The 16369-nt window shown below is 38.9% G+C and overlaps 1 protein-coding gene across 4 annotated transcripts in view; it reads left to right on the top strand.

The window, feature by feature from the left end:
• ythdc1 (YTH N6-methyladenosine RNA binding protein C1) overlaps positions 1-16369 on the top strand; it is a 43600-nt gene that overhangs the window by 22045 nt on the left and 5186 nt on the right. For all 4 annotated transcript variants that reach the window (XM_070886226.1, XM_070886218.1, XM_070886211.1 and 1 more), the window contains 5 exons: positions 3572-3680; positions 4541-4658; positions 7551-7635; positions 7721-7887; positions 11394-11476. In XM_070886226.1, coding sequence (XP_070742327.1) covers positions 3572-3680; positions 4541-4658; positions 7551-7635; positions 7721-7887; positions 11394-11476 — 562 coding nt within the window. The remainder of the gene's footprint in view (positions 1-3571; positions 3681-4540; positions 4659-7550; positions 7636-7720; positions 7888-11393; positions 11477-16369) is intronic.

The following is a 16369-nucleotide window of genomic DNA, read 5'->3' as shown; positions in this document are numbered from 1 at the left end:
AAACCCTCATCCATGCCTTTGTTACCTCTAGACTTGACTATTCCAACGCACTCCTGGACGGCTTCACTAGTTCTACCCTCCATAAACTTGAGGCCATGCAAAACTTTGCTGCCCGTGTCCTAATTTGTATCAAGTCCCGCTCACCTATATCTCTCATGCTCGCTGACCTACATTGTTTTCCAGTTAAGCAACACCTCAATTTTAAAATTCTCATCCTTGTTTTGAAATCCCTCCATGGCCTCATCCCTCCCTATCTCTGTCATGTCCTCCAGCACTATAATCCCAGAAGTATCATCCACTGCCAATTCTGGCCTCTTGAACATTCCCGATTTTAATTGCTCCACCATTGCTTAGTAGGCCTTCTGCCTACTAAGCTCTGCAATTCCTTCCCTAAATTCTCTCCGTCTTTCTACTTCTCTTTTCTCCTTTAAGATACATCTTAAAACTTAACACTCTGCCCTAACATGTCATATGGCTGTCAAATTTTGTTTTTTGATAATGTTCCGGTGAAGCTCCTTGGGATGTTTTATTATGTTAAAGGTGCTATATAAATGTCAGTTGTTGTATTGGACTGTTCAGCATTTCACCTATATTGCTTATTTATGTAAATAATTATATTTGTGAATAAAATGGTTGGAAAATAGCAAGTCAAAGAAGGGTCAAGAGATAAGCTATCAAATTATGATCTTTTAAGCTTTACTTCGAATGGTGGTACCGTGTTTGAAAGTATTATGAGGGATAACATAAGTGAGTATCTCGAGAGATAATAGAAGGGAGTATCTCGAGAGGTATGAGCTAATCTCGCACCATGATTTAAGGAGAGCCAGGTCTTGCTTTTCTAATTATAGACCGAGTAAATAAAGGAAAGACTTTTCTACCTCAATTTCAGCAAGGCATTTTACACTATCTCACAATAGGCTCCTACGTCAGATCCAAGCCAATGAGCTAAGTGGGAATTAAAACCAGTTGGCAAACAACACACAGAAAAGACTGAAAAGCAGGGGGTCATATTTACAAATTAAGGACAAAAATAGGAATGTAGGATTTGTTTGTCCTGCAATGCTGTTTTCTATATACTAAATGCATAAAGTTAAGTTTCTCCATATATGTACTTCCCTTCAAATTAACATCATTTCATAGGGTATTTAACAAGTGCCTTGTTGCGGTTTCAACATAATGTACATAATTAAAACTTAAAACCTCCGGCAGGAATTTGAAGAGTAATTTGTTTGGATCTAGTTTCTAAGTATCATGGTTACAGCACGGAAGACCACCATTCGACCCGTCAAGTCCACGCCGGCTCTCTGCAAGAGCACTTCAGCTAGTCCCACTCCCGTGCCCTCACCCGTAGCCCTGTAATTTTTTTTCCTTCCGATACTTATCCAACTCCTTTTTGAAAGCCACGCTCGAGTCTACCTTCATCACCCTTTCAGGCTGTGCATTCCAGATCCTAACCACTCACTGCGTAAAAAAGTTTTTCTCGTGTCACATTTGGTTCTTTTGTCAATCACCTTAAATCTGTCCTCTGGTTCTCGACCTTTCTGCCAATGAGAATAGTTTCTATCTAAAGAAGTGTGGCCTTCTAAAATGATTAGTTTAGCTCATTTTGCTGATATCCATGTTTGACTGATTAAACTGAGAATTCAAAATATTTTTATGGCTGCAAAATGGAGCAACCCTCACATTGTTGAGACTTGGTTTTGAAAGATGACCTGAATTTTCTAGCTGACCTTGTTTGCATCAGTAAACATAGCATGAGAAATGGGAGCAGGAGTAGAACGTTCAGCTCTTTTGAGACTGCTCCGCAATTCAATAAGATCATGGCTGATCATCTGCCTCAACTCTACTGTTCCCATATCCCTTGATTCCCTTATCCCAAAATCTATTGATCTCTGTCTTGAATATAATCAGTGACTGCACATCCACAGCTCTGGGGTAGAGAATTCCAAAGCTCATCCTTTAAGTGAAGAAATTTCTCCTCATCTCAGTCCTAAATGGCCGACCCCTTGTTCTGACACTGACCCCGAGTTCAGTTCGAGACTCCCCAGCCAGGGGAAACATCTTCCCAGCATCTACCTGTCACGCCCTTAAGAATTTTATGTTTCAATGAGATCTAAACTTGAGAAAACATATGCCGAGTCCACTCAATCTCACCTCATGGGACAATCACCTCATCCCAGGAATCAACCTAGTAAACTTGCAGTGCACCCCTAAGGCAAGTATATCCTTCCTTGGTTAAGGAGACCAAAACTGTGCACAGTGCTCCAAATGTAGTCTCACCAAGGCCCTATATAATTGTAGCAAGATTTTACTCTTGTACTCCAATCAATTTGTAATAAAGACTAACATGCCACTTGCTTTCCTAATTGTTTGCTGTACCTGCATGTTAACTTTCTGTGATTTGTGTATCTCTGAATACCAACATTTCCTAGTCTCTCTCCATTTAAAAAATATTCTACTTTTCTATTTTTTTCCCATCAAAATGGATGAGTTTACACTTGACATCAGAGTCCATCTGCCATGTCTTTGCCTGATCACTGAACCTTGTCAAAATCCCTTTGCAGCCTCCTTGTGTCCTCCTCGCAGCTTACTTTCCCAACTAACTTTGTATCGTGGGCAAGCTTGGATACGTTGCACTCTGTCCCCTCATCTGTCATTGATGTAGATTGTAAATAGCTGAGGCGCAAGCACTGATTCTTACGGTACCCCACTAGTTATAGCCTGTGAACCTGAAAATGATCCATTTATTCCTACTGTTTTTTGTCCGTTAACCAATCCTCAATCCCTGCTAATATATTACCCCTAATCCCATGAGCCCTAGTTTTGTGTACTTAACTCCTGTGTGGTACCTTATCGAATGCTTTCTGAAAATCCAAATACATTGCATCCAGTGGTCCCCCCCTTATCCACCCTGCTGGTTACAACCTCAGAAAACTCTTAACTGATTTGTCAAACACTTTTCCTTTCATAAATCTGTGTTGACTCTGCCCAATCATATTGTGATTTTCTAAGTGCTCTGTAACCACGTCCCTAATAATGGATTCTAGCATTTTCCCTACGACTGATGTCAAACTAACTGGCTATAGTTCCCTATTTTCTCTCCCTCCTTGAATAGCAGGGTTACGTTTTCTACCTTTTCAAGCAGATGTTCTAGAATCTAGGGCATTTTGGAAGATCACAAGCAATGCATTCACTATCTCTGCAGCCACCTCTTTTAAAACTATAGGGTGTAGGCCATCGGGTCCAGTGGGTTTGTCGGCTTTTAGTCCCATCAATTTCTCCAGTACTGTGAAGGAATGGGGGGAGGCAGTGCAAGAGTTATGTTTTCACGACAAACTGATCTGTTCCCGTTATGCTGTTGGTATCGTTGCCAAAGGCCATCCCCACATAGATACCTAGATTGGTTTCAGCTGAGAATTGTGCATTAAATGTAAACATCCATTGGGTTCAAAAGTTTGCTTTCCAACTTGTTAAAATGTATCATTCACTGATCTGAATATGCCACAGCTGTGTGGATAATTAACTTTAATGTGTAATTTCTTCCCACCCCCTGTGTTTTTTCTCCTATTAGGGTGTATGGTCAACACTGCCAGTGAACGAGAAGAAGCTCAACACAGCATTCAGAGATGCTCGGAGCGTTATACTGATATTCTCTGTTCGAGAAAGTGGGAAGTTTCAGGGTGAGGAAATTGAGTACTGGGGTAAATTTTGTAGTGTTTTCTGTGGGGGAAAGCAGTTAATACAGTCCTGGTGTAATTTCCTTTTTTTTTCTCGAAATGAGAAACTTAATGTAGAAGAAAACTGTTTTGCCAGAAATCTTTTTGATTTCTTAAAGAATTTTATTCTAGTTTTTTGGAAGAAATGCACAAAATTTACAAATCACTATAGTTAGCGGAGAAAACCATAATCCGAGTGAATTTCATGTCCATGCACGATTAATTAAAAAAAAATCATTGTTCTTTTGAAATTTTCCATCCCTGTTGTGTAGAACCATCCCAAAAGATCTTCTCCGCTGGACACCAGCATCATTCCATAGATTGCCAATTTTATAGTTGTATTCAAAATGGCAGGCATATAAACTCTATGCATATGCTGGGAATATGAACAAGTTGTTGGTGGTTAAATCAAATGTTTATTTGCTAGATGGGGCATTTGTGAATATTAAGTCAGCACAATTTCTTACCAGCTAGTATTTTCTCGCGCGCTCTATCTCTCTCCCCACAACCCACCCCCACCAAACTATAATTCCGTTCAATGCAAATCACTCAATATTTATACGTTTAGTTACAAAATATTGGCAGTAGTTGAGTGAATGTTACTTGGGAATAGGAATGCCTGCTGTGGTCCTGTTTCCAGTAATTCATATCTCACTAATGGCTTGATGCTCAAGACACAATATATTGAATTAAAAATTCATACCTGAAACTGAATAGAAAGTGAATTAAATGTATAATACATGGTATAAACATGAGCATAATATATAGGTGGATGGCATCCATTAATTGTATGTAACTTGCTTTTAATAAACATCACTTTGCAGGATTTGCTAGACTTTCATCAGAATCACACCATGGAGGGTCTCCGATACACTGGGTGCTGCCTGCAGGAATGAACGCAAAAATGTTAGGCGGCGTCTTCAAAATTGACTGGATTTGCAGGTACTATGAACTAATAGAAGCAACAACCAATTCAAAAACATTAAAAGTAGATATCTGAGCTGCAGTCTGCTATGGAATGGTGCAATGTGGGATTCTGCTAGCAGTCTGCCTGTTTGGGTTGTGCTGAGTACAAGCTAATCACTTTATGGGGGAAGAGGGAAAATCTAAGGGTAGTCATGTTGTTTGTTCATAGGATCATGATAAATATGGGTCAAGAAGACTTTTTGGCCTATCTTTATCCTTCCAGAAAGCCCCTGCACAAGATCATGGCTGATCTTCCTTAACTCCACCTTCCCACACTATCCCCATATCCCTTGATTCTCTTAATATCCAAAAATCTATTGATCGCTGTCTTCAATATACTCTGAGCATCCACAGCCTTCTGAGGTAGAGAATTCCAAAGATTCGCAATCCTTTGAGTGAGGAAATATCTCCTCATCTTGGTCCGAAATGGCCAACTCCTTATTCTGAGCCTCTGACCCTTGGTTCTAGACACTCTTAACCAGGGGAAACATCCTCCTAGCATCTACCCTGTCAAGCCCTGTAAGAATTTTATGTTTCAATGAGCTCACCTCTCATTCTTCTAAATTCTAAATATAGGCCTTGTCTCCTCAATCTCTCCTCGCATGACAATCCCATGAATCAGTCTGGTGAACCTTTGTTGCACACCCTCTTCAGCAAATATATCCTTCCTTGGATAAGGGTACCAAATTGTACATCATACTCCAGGTGTGGTCTCAAGGCCCTCTATAATTACAGTAAGGCTTCTTTACTCTTACACACCAATCCTTTGTAATAAAGGCCAACATACCATTTGCTTTCCTAATTGTTTGCTGTACCTGCATGTTAACTTTGTGATTCGTGCACAAGGACACCCAGGTCCCTCTAAATACCAACATTTCCCAGTCTCCATTAAAAAAAATATTCTGCTTTTCTATTTTTCCTACCAAAATGGATAATTTCACATTTCTGTTATATTCCATCTGCCATGTTCTTGCCCACTCACTTAATTGGTCTATATCCCTTTGCAGTCTCTTTGCATTCTCCTCTCAAATTACCTTCCCACTTGGCTTTGTATTGTCAGCAAACATGGATACATTACACTCAGTCCCCTCATCTAAGTCCTTGATCTAAATTATAAATAGCTGAGGCCCAAGCACTAATCCTTGTGGTACCCCACTAGTTACAGCATGTCATCCTGAAAATTACCCATTTATTTCTACTCGCTGCTATCTTAAACCTATCTTAAAAAGCTGACACCCAGTCTCTTTACATGGATGAAAAGTCTAAGTTTCTCCCGTCTTTCCTCACATCTTGGGCCTCTGACAACAACAGCAACAACTTGTCTTTAATATAGGAAAATATACCACAGTGCTTCAGCGGTGTAACTTTTTAAAAGTTGCCCTGCCAAGGGAGGGGTGATCAGAAACTTGGTCAGAGAGATGGATTTTAAGGAGGAGATGTGGGGGTGTTGAAGAAAGGACCTCCAGAGTGGGGTGTAGACAGCTGAAGACACAGCTACCAGACGTGGGATGAAGGGAAGGAGATGCACAAGATACTGTGGATCAATATCATGGCTTTTCCCTGCATTTTCTCGAATGCTTGCGTGTCTCTTGTGTCTTGATGACCAGAAGTGGACACTACTAAGATATGTTTTGATTAGTGCACAATACCATTGCAGCATTACCTCCCCTGACCTGTACTCTGCTGTTTTGCCTTTATAGTTCAGAATTCTATTTGCTTTGTTTGGTGTTTTGCAGTTGCTTCACGTGTTAATTATCATATCTACTTTGACCTCTAAATCATCATCATTTATCAGCAACAACTTGCATTTATATATAGAAAACATAGAAAATAGGTGCAGGAGTAGGCCATTCGGCCCTTCTAGCCTGCACCGCCATTCAATGAGTTCATATCTCCTGTAATGTAGTAAAAAACAAGAGCGCTATCAAAAAAAACTTTACACCGAGCCACATAAGGGGATATTACAGATGACCTAAAGCTTGGTCAAATAGGTTTTATGGGGATCTTAAAGGAGGCGCGAGAGGCCGAAAGGTTCAGGGAAGGAATTTTAGAGCTTGGGGCCCAAGCAGCTGAAAGCAGTTCCACCATTGTACGAGCGCAGAGATCTCAAAGGCTTGTAGACTGGAGGAGGTTAGAGATATGGAGGGACATGGAGTGATTTGAAAAGCAGGATGAGGATTTTAAAATTGAGGTTGTCTGACCAGCAGCCAGTGTAGGCAATCAAGCACAGGCTTGATGGGTGACCAAGACTTGGTGCGAGTTGAATTCCAGGCAGCATAAGTTTATGTAGGGTGGAAGATGGGAGGCTGGTCTGAAGAGTATTGGGATAGTCAAGTCTACATAACCAAGGCATAATCCTGAGTTATTTCCGCACCATTCATAGAGTATATATATATGCTGCTCTCTTCCCTTCCTACTTTGGCCAGAATCCTGGGGGAACTTCCCGCTTTTCAAAATATATGTGTCGTATCTTTAATGTACACCTGAACAGATTTGTCTCCTCTGAGAAATGGCATCTCAATGTTGCAGTCCGTTAGTACTGGACTGAAGTATTCATCCCCATCCTTAAATTTAATCATGGTTAATATTCCTATTCACATTATATTCCCTGCATTCCTCCTTGTGCCTAGGTGAAGAGGTGAATTGACTGAGAACAAGTAAATAACATGTCTTCTTTCAAGGCTGAGAAGACCCAAGAAGGGGGATGAAATATTTTTCAAGAAAAATAAAATTAGGAATTTAAAAATAGCTGCATGAATGGCAGCAAGTTGTTCCATGATCTGTAAATGAACAATTTGCTGTTTCATTTGCATGAGATAGAATATTTCACCCTTATACTTATTTATATTTAAAACATTATTTTTCCAGACGTGAGTTGCCGTTCACAAAAACTGGGCATCTTGTAAACCTGTGGAATGAAAACAAACCAGTTAAAATTGGACGGGATGGGCAGGTATACAAATCTTAACTTTTCAGACTTACTACAGACTTGAAATTGCCTGTTTTTTTTTGTGTGTCATTGGTATATTTTTTTGTAGGAAATTGAACCCGAATGTGGCACACAGCTTTGTCTTCTGTTTCCACCGGATGAAAGCATTGACTTGTATCAGTTCATTCATAAAATGCGGCACAAGAGAAGAGTGCATTCTCAGCCACGATCAAGAGGGCGGCCTTCTCGGCGTGATCCTGTCCGGGAAGTGGGAAGGTTAGAAACGTTCTTTGGACTGATAGTAGGCACTTGTATTGGAATAACATGATGGAGCACTAAGAGTCACCCACCATTCATGGTACCAGCGATACAGAAGATCACTTTAAAATCCTCATGCCAAGCTGCATGGACTAGTCTGTGGCTTCAGTGAGGATTGCACAGCCTACCCCTGACCGCTGTGGGTGCTTTCGCAGTGGCTTTTCGTCTTCAAGAGTAAAAGAGCGGAGCCATACGTGGTTAAAGCATAAATGTCCAGAATGAACTGTAATAAAGAAATGGGGTGATTATATTGTTTCCAATATATGAGTACAGAGAGTGGTACATTCTGTACATAAACTGGGGTGGAGGGAGTTTGAGGTATTGTGTAGAAGTAATTAAATCTTGGTGTGGTAGGTGGCGTGTAAATTACATATTTTTAATGGTAAACTTGCTTTTATAATATCTTGTGAAAGCCTTTTCTTTCAGGTGTATTCCTGTGGATAATAATGTGCTCTGGGACTTTAAAAGGATCAGTATCTATTAATTTTGCAGAAGATGACATCTCATTTTGGGTTAAGTTATTTTATCTTGGTCAAGAAGAGCATTAAATATGGGACTCTTTCACTTGGTGCTACACCCTGGTCACCGTGACGCATACACCTATTGAAAGTATTCCTTTAAAAAAAATTAGTCACAGTGAATATATTTCCATCAAGCTGCTGAGCTTCTGAAAGCATCCACGTGGTTAGGTTTTTTTTAAAAGGGAAAAATCGATGGCCCTTGGAGACCTGGCAACAAACCAGAGAGTGGATGTTGCTGAGTCCGTGTGCGATCTTCCTAGATGTCCACAGTGCCTCTGGACGTTTACAGTTTGAAGCTACCTCGCTGAGCACTGCTTATGAACAGTATACAGTTTCCCTCCTAATCCTGGGGGGAGAAAATGGGTGTTAACACGGTGAAAAAAGCGGAGAATTTCAAAGAACTGATGTAACCACTCTGCTTAGTGCTTTTGCCTGTAGCCAACTACCAAACGACAGATTTAAGTCTTCCAATACCCTCCACTCTGTCAAAGGACTATGGATTGATGTAGTTTTCTGGGTTGCAGCCTTTGACAAATGTTTCCTTTTATGAAAAGCACCTGTGGTAGGTAGAAAATAATCCAACAGTGGCCCATTTCAGTGATGTAGTGGACTGTCGATTAGGTAGGAGGAAACCTGGCAGTGCCCTTCTCTTTGTGGCTATTATGGACTGTGCGGCCAGCTGTCTTTTGAAGTTCTGAACCAAGGGGTTCACTGCTATTTTAAAGGTCTTTGTGAATGGAATTTATTTTTTTGCACTGGACTGCAATAGCATTGCTACCGCAACACCTCTACTCAGCCTGCCAGGCCCTCCTTTTATGTTTGTGGCTCACACATCATAAGTCATTAGTTGGGACTGCTTTATGAACTTTACTGTCAAAATTAAAACCTTCGTTGTGTGGTCAAAAATCAACTACAAGAAGCGGTATGTTCTTCCTTTAACCAGCATTTTTATATGAACTTGCTGTTGTTGCCCTTGTTTTGTTTTGAATAATAGGGTAAGAAAAATCCACTTTTTCTTCATTACTCTTGAGTTACTGGGTTGATGCATCCTATTAATTTGTTACTGTGAGTCAACTTTCATTTGCCAAAATATCAAACTATAATTTCTGCTGGTCAAAATTGGGTAACCTATTTAGACATTGGATTAATCAGCTCCTTCCTTATTACTAATGCTTGCATACAGTCTCTCAAATGTCTGCTCTATTCAAATAGTTAATGGGCATTACCCGTACATTTGCAATGTCGCATTTGGTAGTTGTACCTGATCATTTTGGAGCTTTAATGCAAATGTTGGTTAATCTATAATGTGGAGTTGATGTCCAAACTGTAACTGCTTGCATCTCAATTCAGTAGCAAGAATTGATGTAGAATTAATGAATTTTTCTTACCGTGAAAGCTCTGTTATGCTTAATTTTTTATTTTAAATAATATATAAAAACATATGCAACAGAAAGCTGGAGAAAAGTAATTTAGTATGAACATAACTGACATCACCTTTCCTGTTGGTTTTGGGCTATCAAGACTTCCAAGGCATTTTGTTTAAGGTTTTTGTGTGTTAATGTTTTTTCCCCATGGAGACAATCGGGATCAAATGTGACCTTAAATTGCACACTTGAATGAATCCCATTGTGTGAATAAGATTTGAATTTCTTGATCTTTTCACCACTATTTATTCACTTGTTGCATCCATAATAATACAAATGTGAATTTTAGAACTGACAGTGCATGTCCTGTGTAGCAGGAAGAGAATAGGTAAAATTAAGGATTTTGTTTTTTTTCCTTGATAAGCTGTTTTATAAAAAAAAAAGAACAGGTTGTTTGTTGTAATTTGAAAGTTGGGTCTCGGTGACTTCTTCCTTTTTGTGTCAACCATGGCTCAGTAGATAGCACACTCGCCGATGAGTCAGAATGTTGTGGGTTCAAGTCCCAAGCGCGCAAAATCTAGGCTGACACTCCAGTCCAGTGCAGTGCTGAGGGAGTGCTGCACTGTTGGAGGTGCCGTCTTTCGGATGCGACGTTGAACTAAGGTCCCATCTGCTCTTGAGTGGACGTAAAAGATCCCATGGCACTATTTTGAAGAAGCCTTGGTGTCCTGGCCAATATTTATCCCTCAATCAACATAACAAAAACAGATTATCTGCTCATTATCACATTGCTGTTTGTGGGAGCTTGCTTGGGTGTAAATTGGCTGCGCGTTTCCCACATTACAACAGTGACTACACTCCAAAAGTACTGCATTGGCTGTAAAACGCTTCGAGACGTCTGGTGGTCGTGAAAAGCACTATATAAATCTACGTCTTTCTTTGTGGGGATAAAATTATGTTTGGACCATTGTATTTCAAATCTCTAGTACTGTATAAAATATTTGAAAATTCTGAACTATTAACCAGCCAGAGTCATTAATAAGAATGAACAAAAGATACACCCCTTTGTGTTCATGTGATAACTTGTATTTTGCATTGCAACTTAATGAAAATTTGTGGCAGTTTTTAAGTAAGCTTTCTGTTGCCATCATTATATTAAAATCGAGCCACCAGGAATATAGCTAGTCACTTTTGTGTGCTCAAATTTGATTAACTTTCTTCAAATTTTTTTGAGATCTGATGATCTAGTTTTAACTGTAGCCTTTCTGCACTATTTTAAAATGAGTGATTTAGAAATCCTTTTTTAAAAAAAAAACTGGGTTTAATGCACTGTTAGCAAGACATGGTATGCACTGAGTTAAATGTCTCAAAATACAAAAATTCACCTGATCAAGTTGATGAACTGTTTCATTGGTACAGTAATTCTGATTAATGAAGCACAGGAAAAAACAAACCCATTATATGTTTGCATTTCTTGATTGCTACCTTTTTTATAAAAGTTTTTTTTTACATTTTGTCAGCTTTTCAATTGTATTCATCACGTTGTTTCATAATAATTCTGTTTACCTAATTTACATAGGCGTCGAGCAGAAGATTTTGACTCTTATAACACCAGAAAGAGACCAAGGATTGACTACCCACCAGAATTCTCACAAAGACCAGGTCATTATCTTGTAGCATATTGAAGTTTTTGAGTTAGAAATGTGGCATTTGAATGAAGTCTACCCTAACTCAACTGCAATTGTATGATTTGCAGATATACTTGAATGGACAAAGTCAAGTATATTGTGCTGTGTAGTTGCAGTCATGAGTCTGTGTACACTTGCTCAAGTTTCCCATTCAAATCGTGCTACATGGAATCCTCACGTTTCCTAATAAAATATAATCATGCATCATAGAAATTTCAGGTAAGTGCAAGCATATAACGTGCTGTACAGATTTCTCTCCATTTCAGGTATATGGTTAGTGCTGTTGACTGACCATGATTTAAGATATGTTTGCAGTTAGCAGTGAAAGCTAAAAGGTGTTAAGCAGATGTAGCCAATATAAAGGTAAGTAATGAAAAGTGAAATACCTGAAGCTTTCAACAACAGGTTAGATAAAGTTAAACCCTTTGAATAGTCTGGGTGTAGCTGGTTGAATTCTAAAACCTGGATATTATAGTTGACTTGAGTAACACATTACTGTTAACTTAAAACAAATTGTTCTTGGTATCTAAACAGCAGATTAAATAGTAGTATTGTTCATTGTGTGGAAGTTCAATCACACTCTTTCCCGATGAATCAGTTGTTATTTTGTAACTTCCCGTGGTGGGATTTGAATTTGCTACCACTGGGTAGCTAGTCCACTGCCATAAGCACTACACTATTATGTGTGGACAACTTTCGTTTATATAGCACCTAACATAGTAAAACATCCCAAGTTGCTTCAGACATGTTATCAAACAACATTTGTTACTGAGCCACATGGGATATTAGGAAAGGCGAGGTACGTTTAAAGAATGGCTTAAAGGAAGAGAGGCAGGCAGAGAGGTTTCGGGAGAATTCCAGAGCTTGGGGCCTAAACAGCTGAGGGCACAGCTGCCAGCGGTGGTGAGATTAAAATCGGGGATGCATATAAGGCCAGAATTGGAGGAGTGCAGAGAAATTATCACTGCCATTGTAGGGTTTTTAGTTAGTTTCAATTATTTATCCAATTCCCTTTTGAAAGTTACTATTTAATCTGCTTCAGCCATCCTTTCAGGCAGTGCTTTTCAGATTGCAACAAATCGTTGCGTTAAAAGAAATGTTTCCTCATGCCGCTTCTGGTTCTTTAGCCATTCACCTTAAATCTGTGTCCTCTGGTTGCTGACCCTTCTGCCACTGGAAACCAGTTTCTCCTTTTTTAAATCCCAAGAAACCCTTCGAAGATTTTGAACACCTATCAAATCTCTGCTTAATCTTCTCTGCTCTAAGGAGAACAGTCCCAGTTTCTCTAGAGTCTCCACTTAACCAAAGTCTTTCATCTCTGGCACCATTCTAGTAAATCTCATCTGCACTCTAAGGCCTTAATGTCCTTCCTGAAATATTATCTTTTGTTAATATCACTCATATTAATAAAACTTTGATTTTGGTCTATGATTTTATTTACAAAATTCAATATAATTTGGGTATTTGGATTGTACTGTACTTAAATTGCCAGAAATAACACGAGTTGGAAATATGATTTGAAGACTGATATGCTTACAGCTTTGAATCTTTATACAGTTCGGAAATGCTACACTTTCAGAACTGCCTGTTGTAAAAGTAGTGGGTTAAATGCTTTTCACCAATTGTATTCATCACTAAGGAGTGCCGGCCAAATATTTTTGAAAGTCCTGTTGAGGATATTGCCTGGTGTGATTCAACACGATGGAAAATGAATACTGCAGCAACTGAACCTATTTTGTTTAAGTACAAAAGCAAAATACTGCAGTGCTGGAAATCTGAAATAAATACAGAAGGTACTGGAAATACTAAGCAGGTCAGGCAGCATCTGTAAAGAGAGAAACAGAGTTAACGTTTCAGTTGATAACCATTCATCAGAGCATCTGATGAAAGGTCATCGACCTGAAACATTAATTGATTCTCTCTCCACAGCTGCTGTTTGACCTGCTGAGTATTTCCAGCACTTTTTGCTTCTATTTTGTTTGTGTGCTACCTTCCCCACAAGTCATTTTGGAGATTTTATATATTAATGCTCCTTTAGCAGAACTTTGCATAGTGTAACTGATTTGGGGAATTCGGATGTGCAGGTCAACATGCCCCACACAATCTTCCACTCATTCACTTTAATGAGCAGAATGTCAGAAGTGTGGCGATCTCTGTCCAAATTCAGAAATGTGCTACTGTCATGAGACGTTCTGCACTCAGAAATCTATCCCCTTGAACTTGAAACACAATGTTAACTTTTTATGCTCAATGTGAAAATCGTTCTGACATTGCATAGAATGAAAGAACCTTCTACTAAGAGGTTACATTTTTCGTAGGTTCAATTTGTTCACAGATCCTAGCCAGCAAAATGAAATGCCCTCCTGTTTATTCCATTCTTGAGTTTTGCTAGCTTGAGAACTATTGGTTGAAGAGTTTAGGTTTTGACACACCTACATACACACGCGCATATATATATATATATATATATATATACACATGTAAGCAACAGGAAAATTGTTACATAAAAAGGTTTGAGTATATTTCTGCTTTGCACAGGACACTTGCTTGCTATCCACAAGCCTTACCTCTTGTTGTCACTTCGGCATTTATCATTGTCTGTTGCTTTTGCTAAAATTTTTCTATATCAAACTTTATGTAGCTGCAGGCTCTGGCCACTAGGCGGTGAGGTACATCTGCAGCTCTATTGTTATCTTACATAGGGAAAAAATAGTATTCATCATCTGACCGTGGGCAAGGCCATCGGCAATTTACTCATTGTTCAAGAAAAAAATATGAGAAACTTGATCCATGGTACTGCTTTAGATTAAATGGCTATGGAACGTTTTGTATTTTTAAGCAAGAACTAAGGCTCCCCATTTGCATAATGCTGCAACTGATTTTATGTAATTAACTCTGAAATGAATGGAGTGCCTCCCTAAAATATTTGTGTGTTTGGACTTTGACTGTGAACAGAAGGTTTAAAACGGTTAGTAAAAGAGTAAATTAGTGCAGATTAATAAAAGAATGCTATTTCAGAAACCAATGCTTGTTAGTATAGAGTCTGCTTATAGAAAAAGGTTTTGGAAGTCTGACCCGGAGGATGAAGATTAACCTGTTGCTAGTGCTAAAATCTGCAGATAGCCTTATTCAGTGAAATGGGTTGAGATTTGAGTCTTGCGCAGTTAGGTTATCAGTTAGGTACTGCACGTTGCAAATGCCGCTCTTATTTGCTTATCAATTTATTTAACATAGGATATACAGCACAAAAACAGGCCATTCGGCCCAACCAGTCCATGCCGGCGTTTATGCTCCACTTGAGCCTCTTCCCGTCTTTCCTCATCTAAATCTATCAGCATAACTCTCTGTACCCTTCTCCCTCATGCTAGTCTAGCCTTTCCTTAAATGCATCTATACTATTCACTTCAACCACTCCCTGTATTAGCGAGTTCTACAATCGCACCACTCTAGGTAAAGAATTTTCTTCTGAATTCCCTATTGGATTTCTTGGTGACGATCTTATATTGATGGCCTCTAGTTATGCTCTTCCCTACAAGTGGAAACATTCTCTCTCCGCTCTTATCAAAACCTTTCATAATTTTAAAGACCTCTAATACATCACCCCTCAGCCTTTTTTTTTAAAAAGAGAAAAGAGACCCTGCCTGTTCATCCTTTCCTGATTTGTATATCCTCGCATTTCTGGTATTATCCTTGTAAATTTTCTCTGCACCCTCTTCAGTGCCTCTATATCCTTTTTTTACAACATGGCGACCAGAACTGTACACAATACTGTGTGGTCTAACCAAGGTTTGTTACAGGTTTAGCATCACTTCCCTCCTTTTCAATTCTATACCTCTAGAAATAAACCCTAGTGCTTGGTTTGCATTTTTATGGCCTTGCTAACCTGTGTTGCAACTTTTATCGATTTGTGTATTTGTACTCCGAGATTCCGTTGTTCCTCTACCACACCTAGATTCTCGCCCTCCAAGTAATAAGTGACCTCACTATTCTTCTGACTAAAATACAATACCTCACATTTATCTGTGTTGAACTTCATTTGCCAATTATATGCCTATTCTGTAAGTTTATTAATGTCCTCCTGTAATTTGTTAAAGTCCTCCTCAGACTCGCCCCCAATTTGGTGTCAACCGCAAATTTAAAAATTGTGTTTTTGATTCCAAAGTCTAAATTGTTAATGTAAATTGTGAACAACATTGGTCCCAGTACTGATCCTTATGGAGCACTACTACCCACCTTGTGCCACTGTGAATAGCTACTTTTTACCCCTACTCTCTGCTTTCACACTTATGGCATATTTGCCTCAGGCATATAACAGTGACACAACAAATGCTATATTAACCTTACAGATTCACCCAAGAATGTTTTCTCTATTTAATAAGGCACAAAGGTTAGGATTGAGTTTCTCTAAAAAAAATAATTGTAAAAGGAACGATCTTTCTGACTGAATCTCTAAATTTTGTATTAAAATTTGGGGAATACATTTCTTAAAAAGCAGTGATAAAGTTTAGCTGTGCTTGAAACAACAGTTTCCTATTTGGTAGATAGGGTTACCAGAGTTAAATCCAGGAGCTCTGAACCTGTCTTCAAATTATACACCATCGGATTACTACATAGTGGTTATTTTCAAGTTTGAACTCCGATTTTTATATTGAAAGCTAGATAGGGCCTCTGGGTTAGATGGTTTGGCTGATCTTTCATTGCAACCCTGTACTACTTTAATTAGTGACATTGTCCTAGTTTAAAATCTATACTTCTGTTAAGTAATTCTCTCAACACAGAAGATGCTCTATTTAAGTGAGGGGATAATAAAGATTATTTTGAGGTCAGAGAGCATTTTAATATTTCATTACACTTGAGCTGCCTTTCT

This window comes from Pristiophorus japonicus, chromosome 1, assembly GCF_044704955.1.
Source record: "Pristiophorus japonicus isolate sPriJap1 chromosome 1, sPriJap1.hap1, whole genome shotgun sequence".
NCBI lineage: Eukaryota > Metazoa > Chordata > Chondrichthyes > Pristiophoridae > Pristiophorus > Pristiophorus japonicus.
This window is presented reverse-complemented; position numbering and strand designations above follow the sequence as displayed.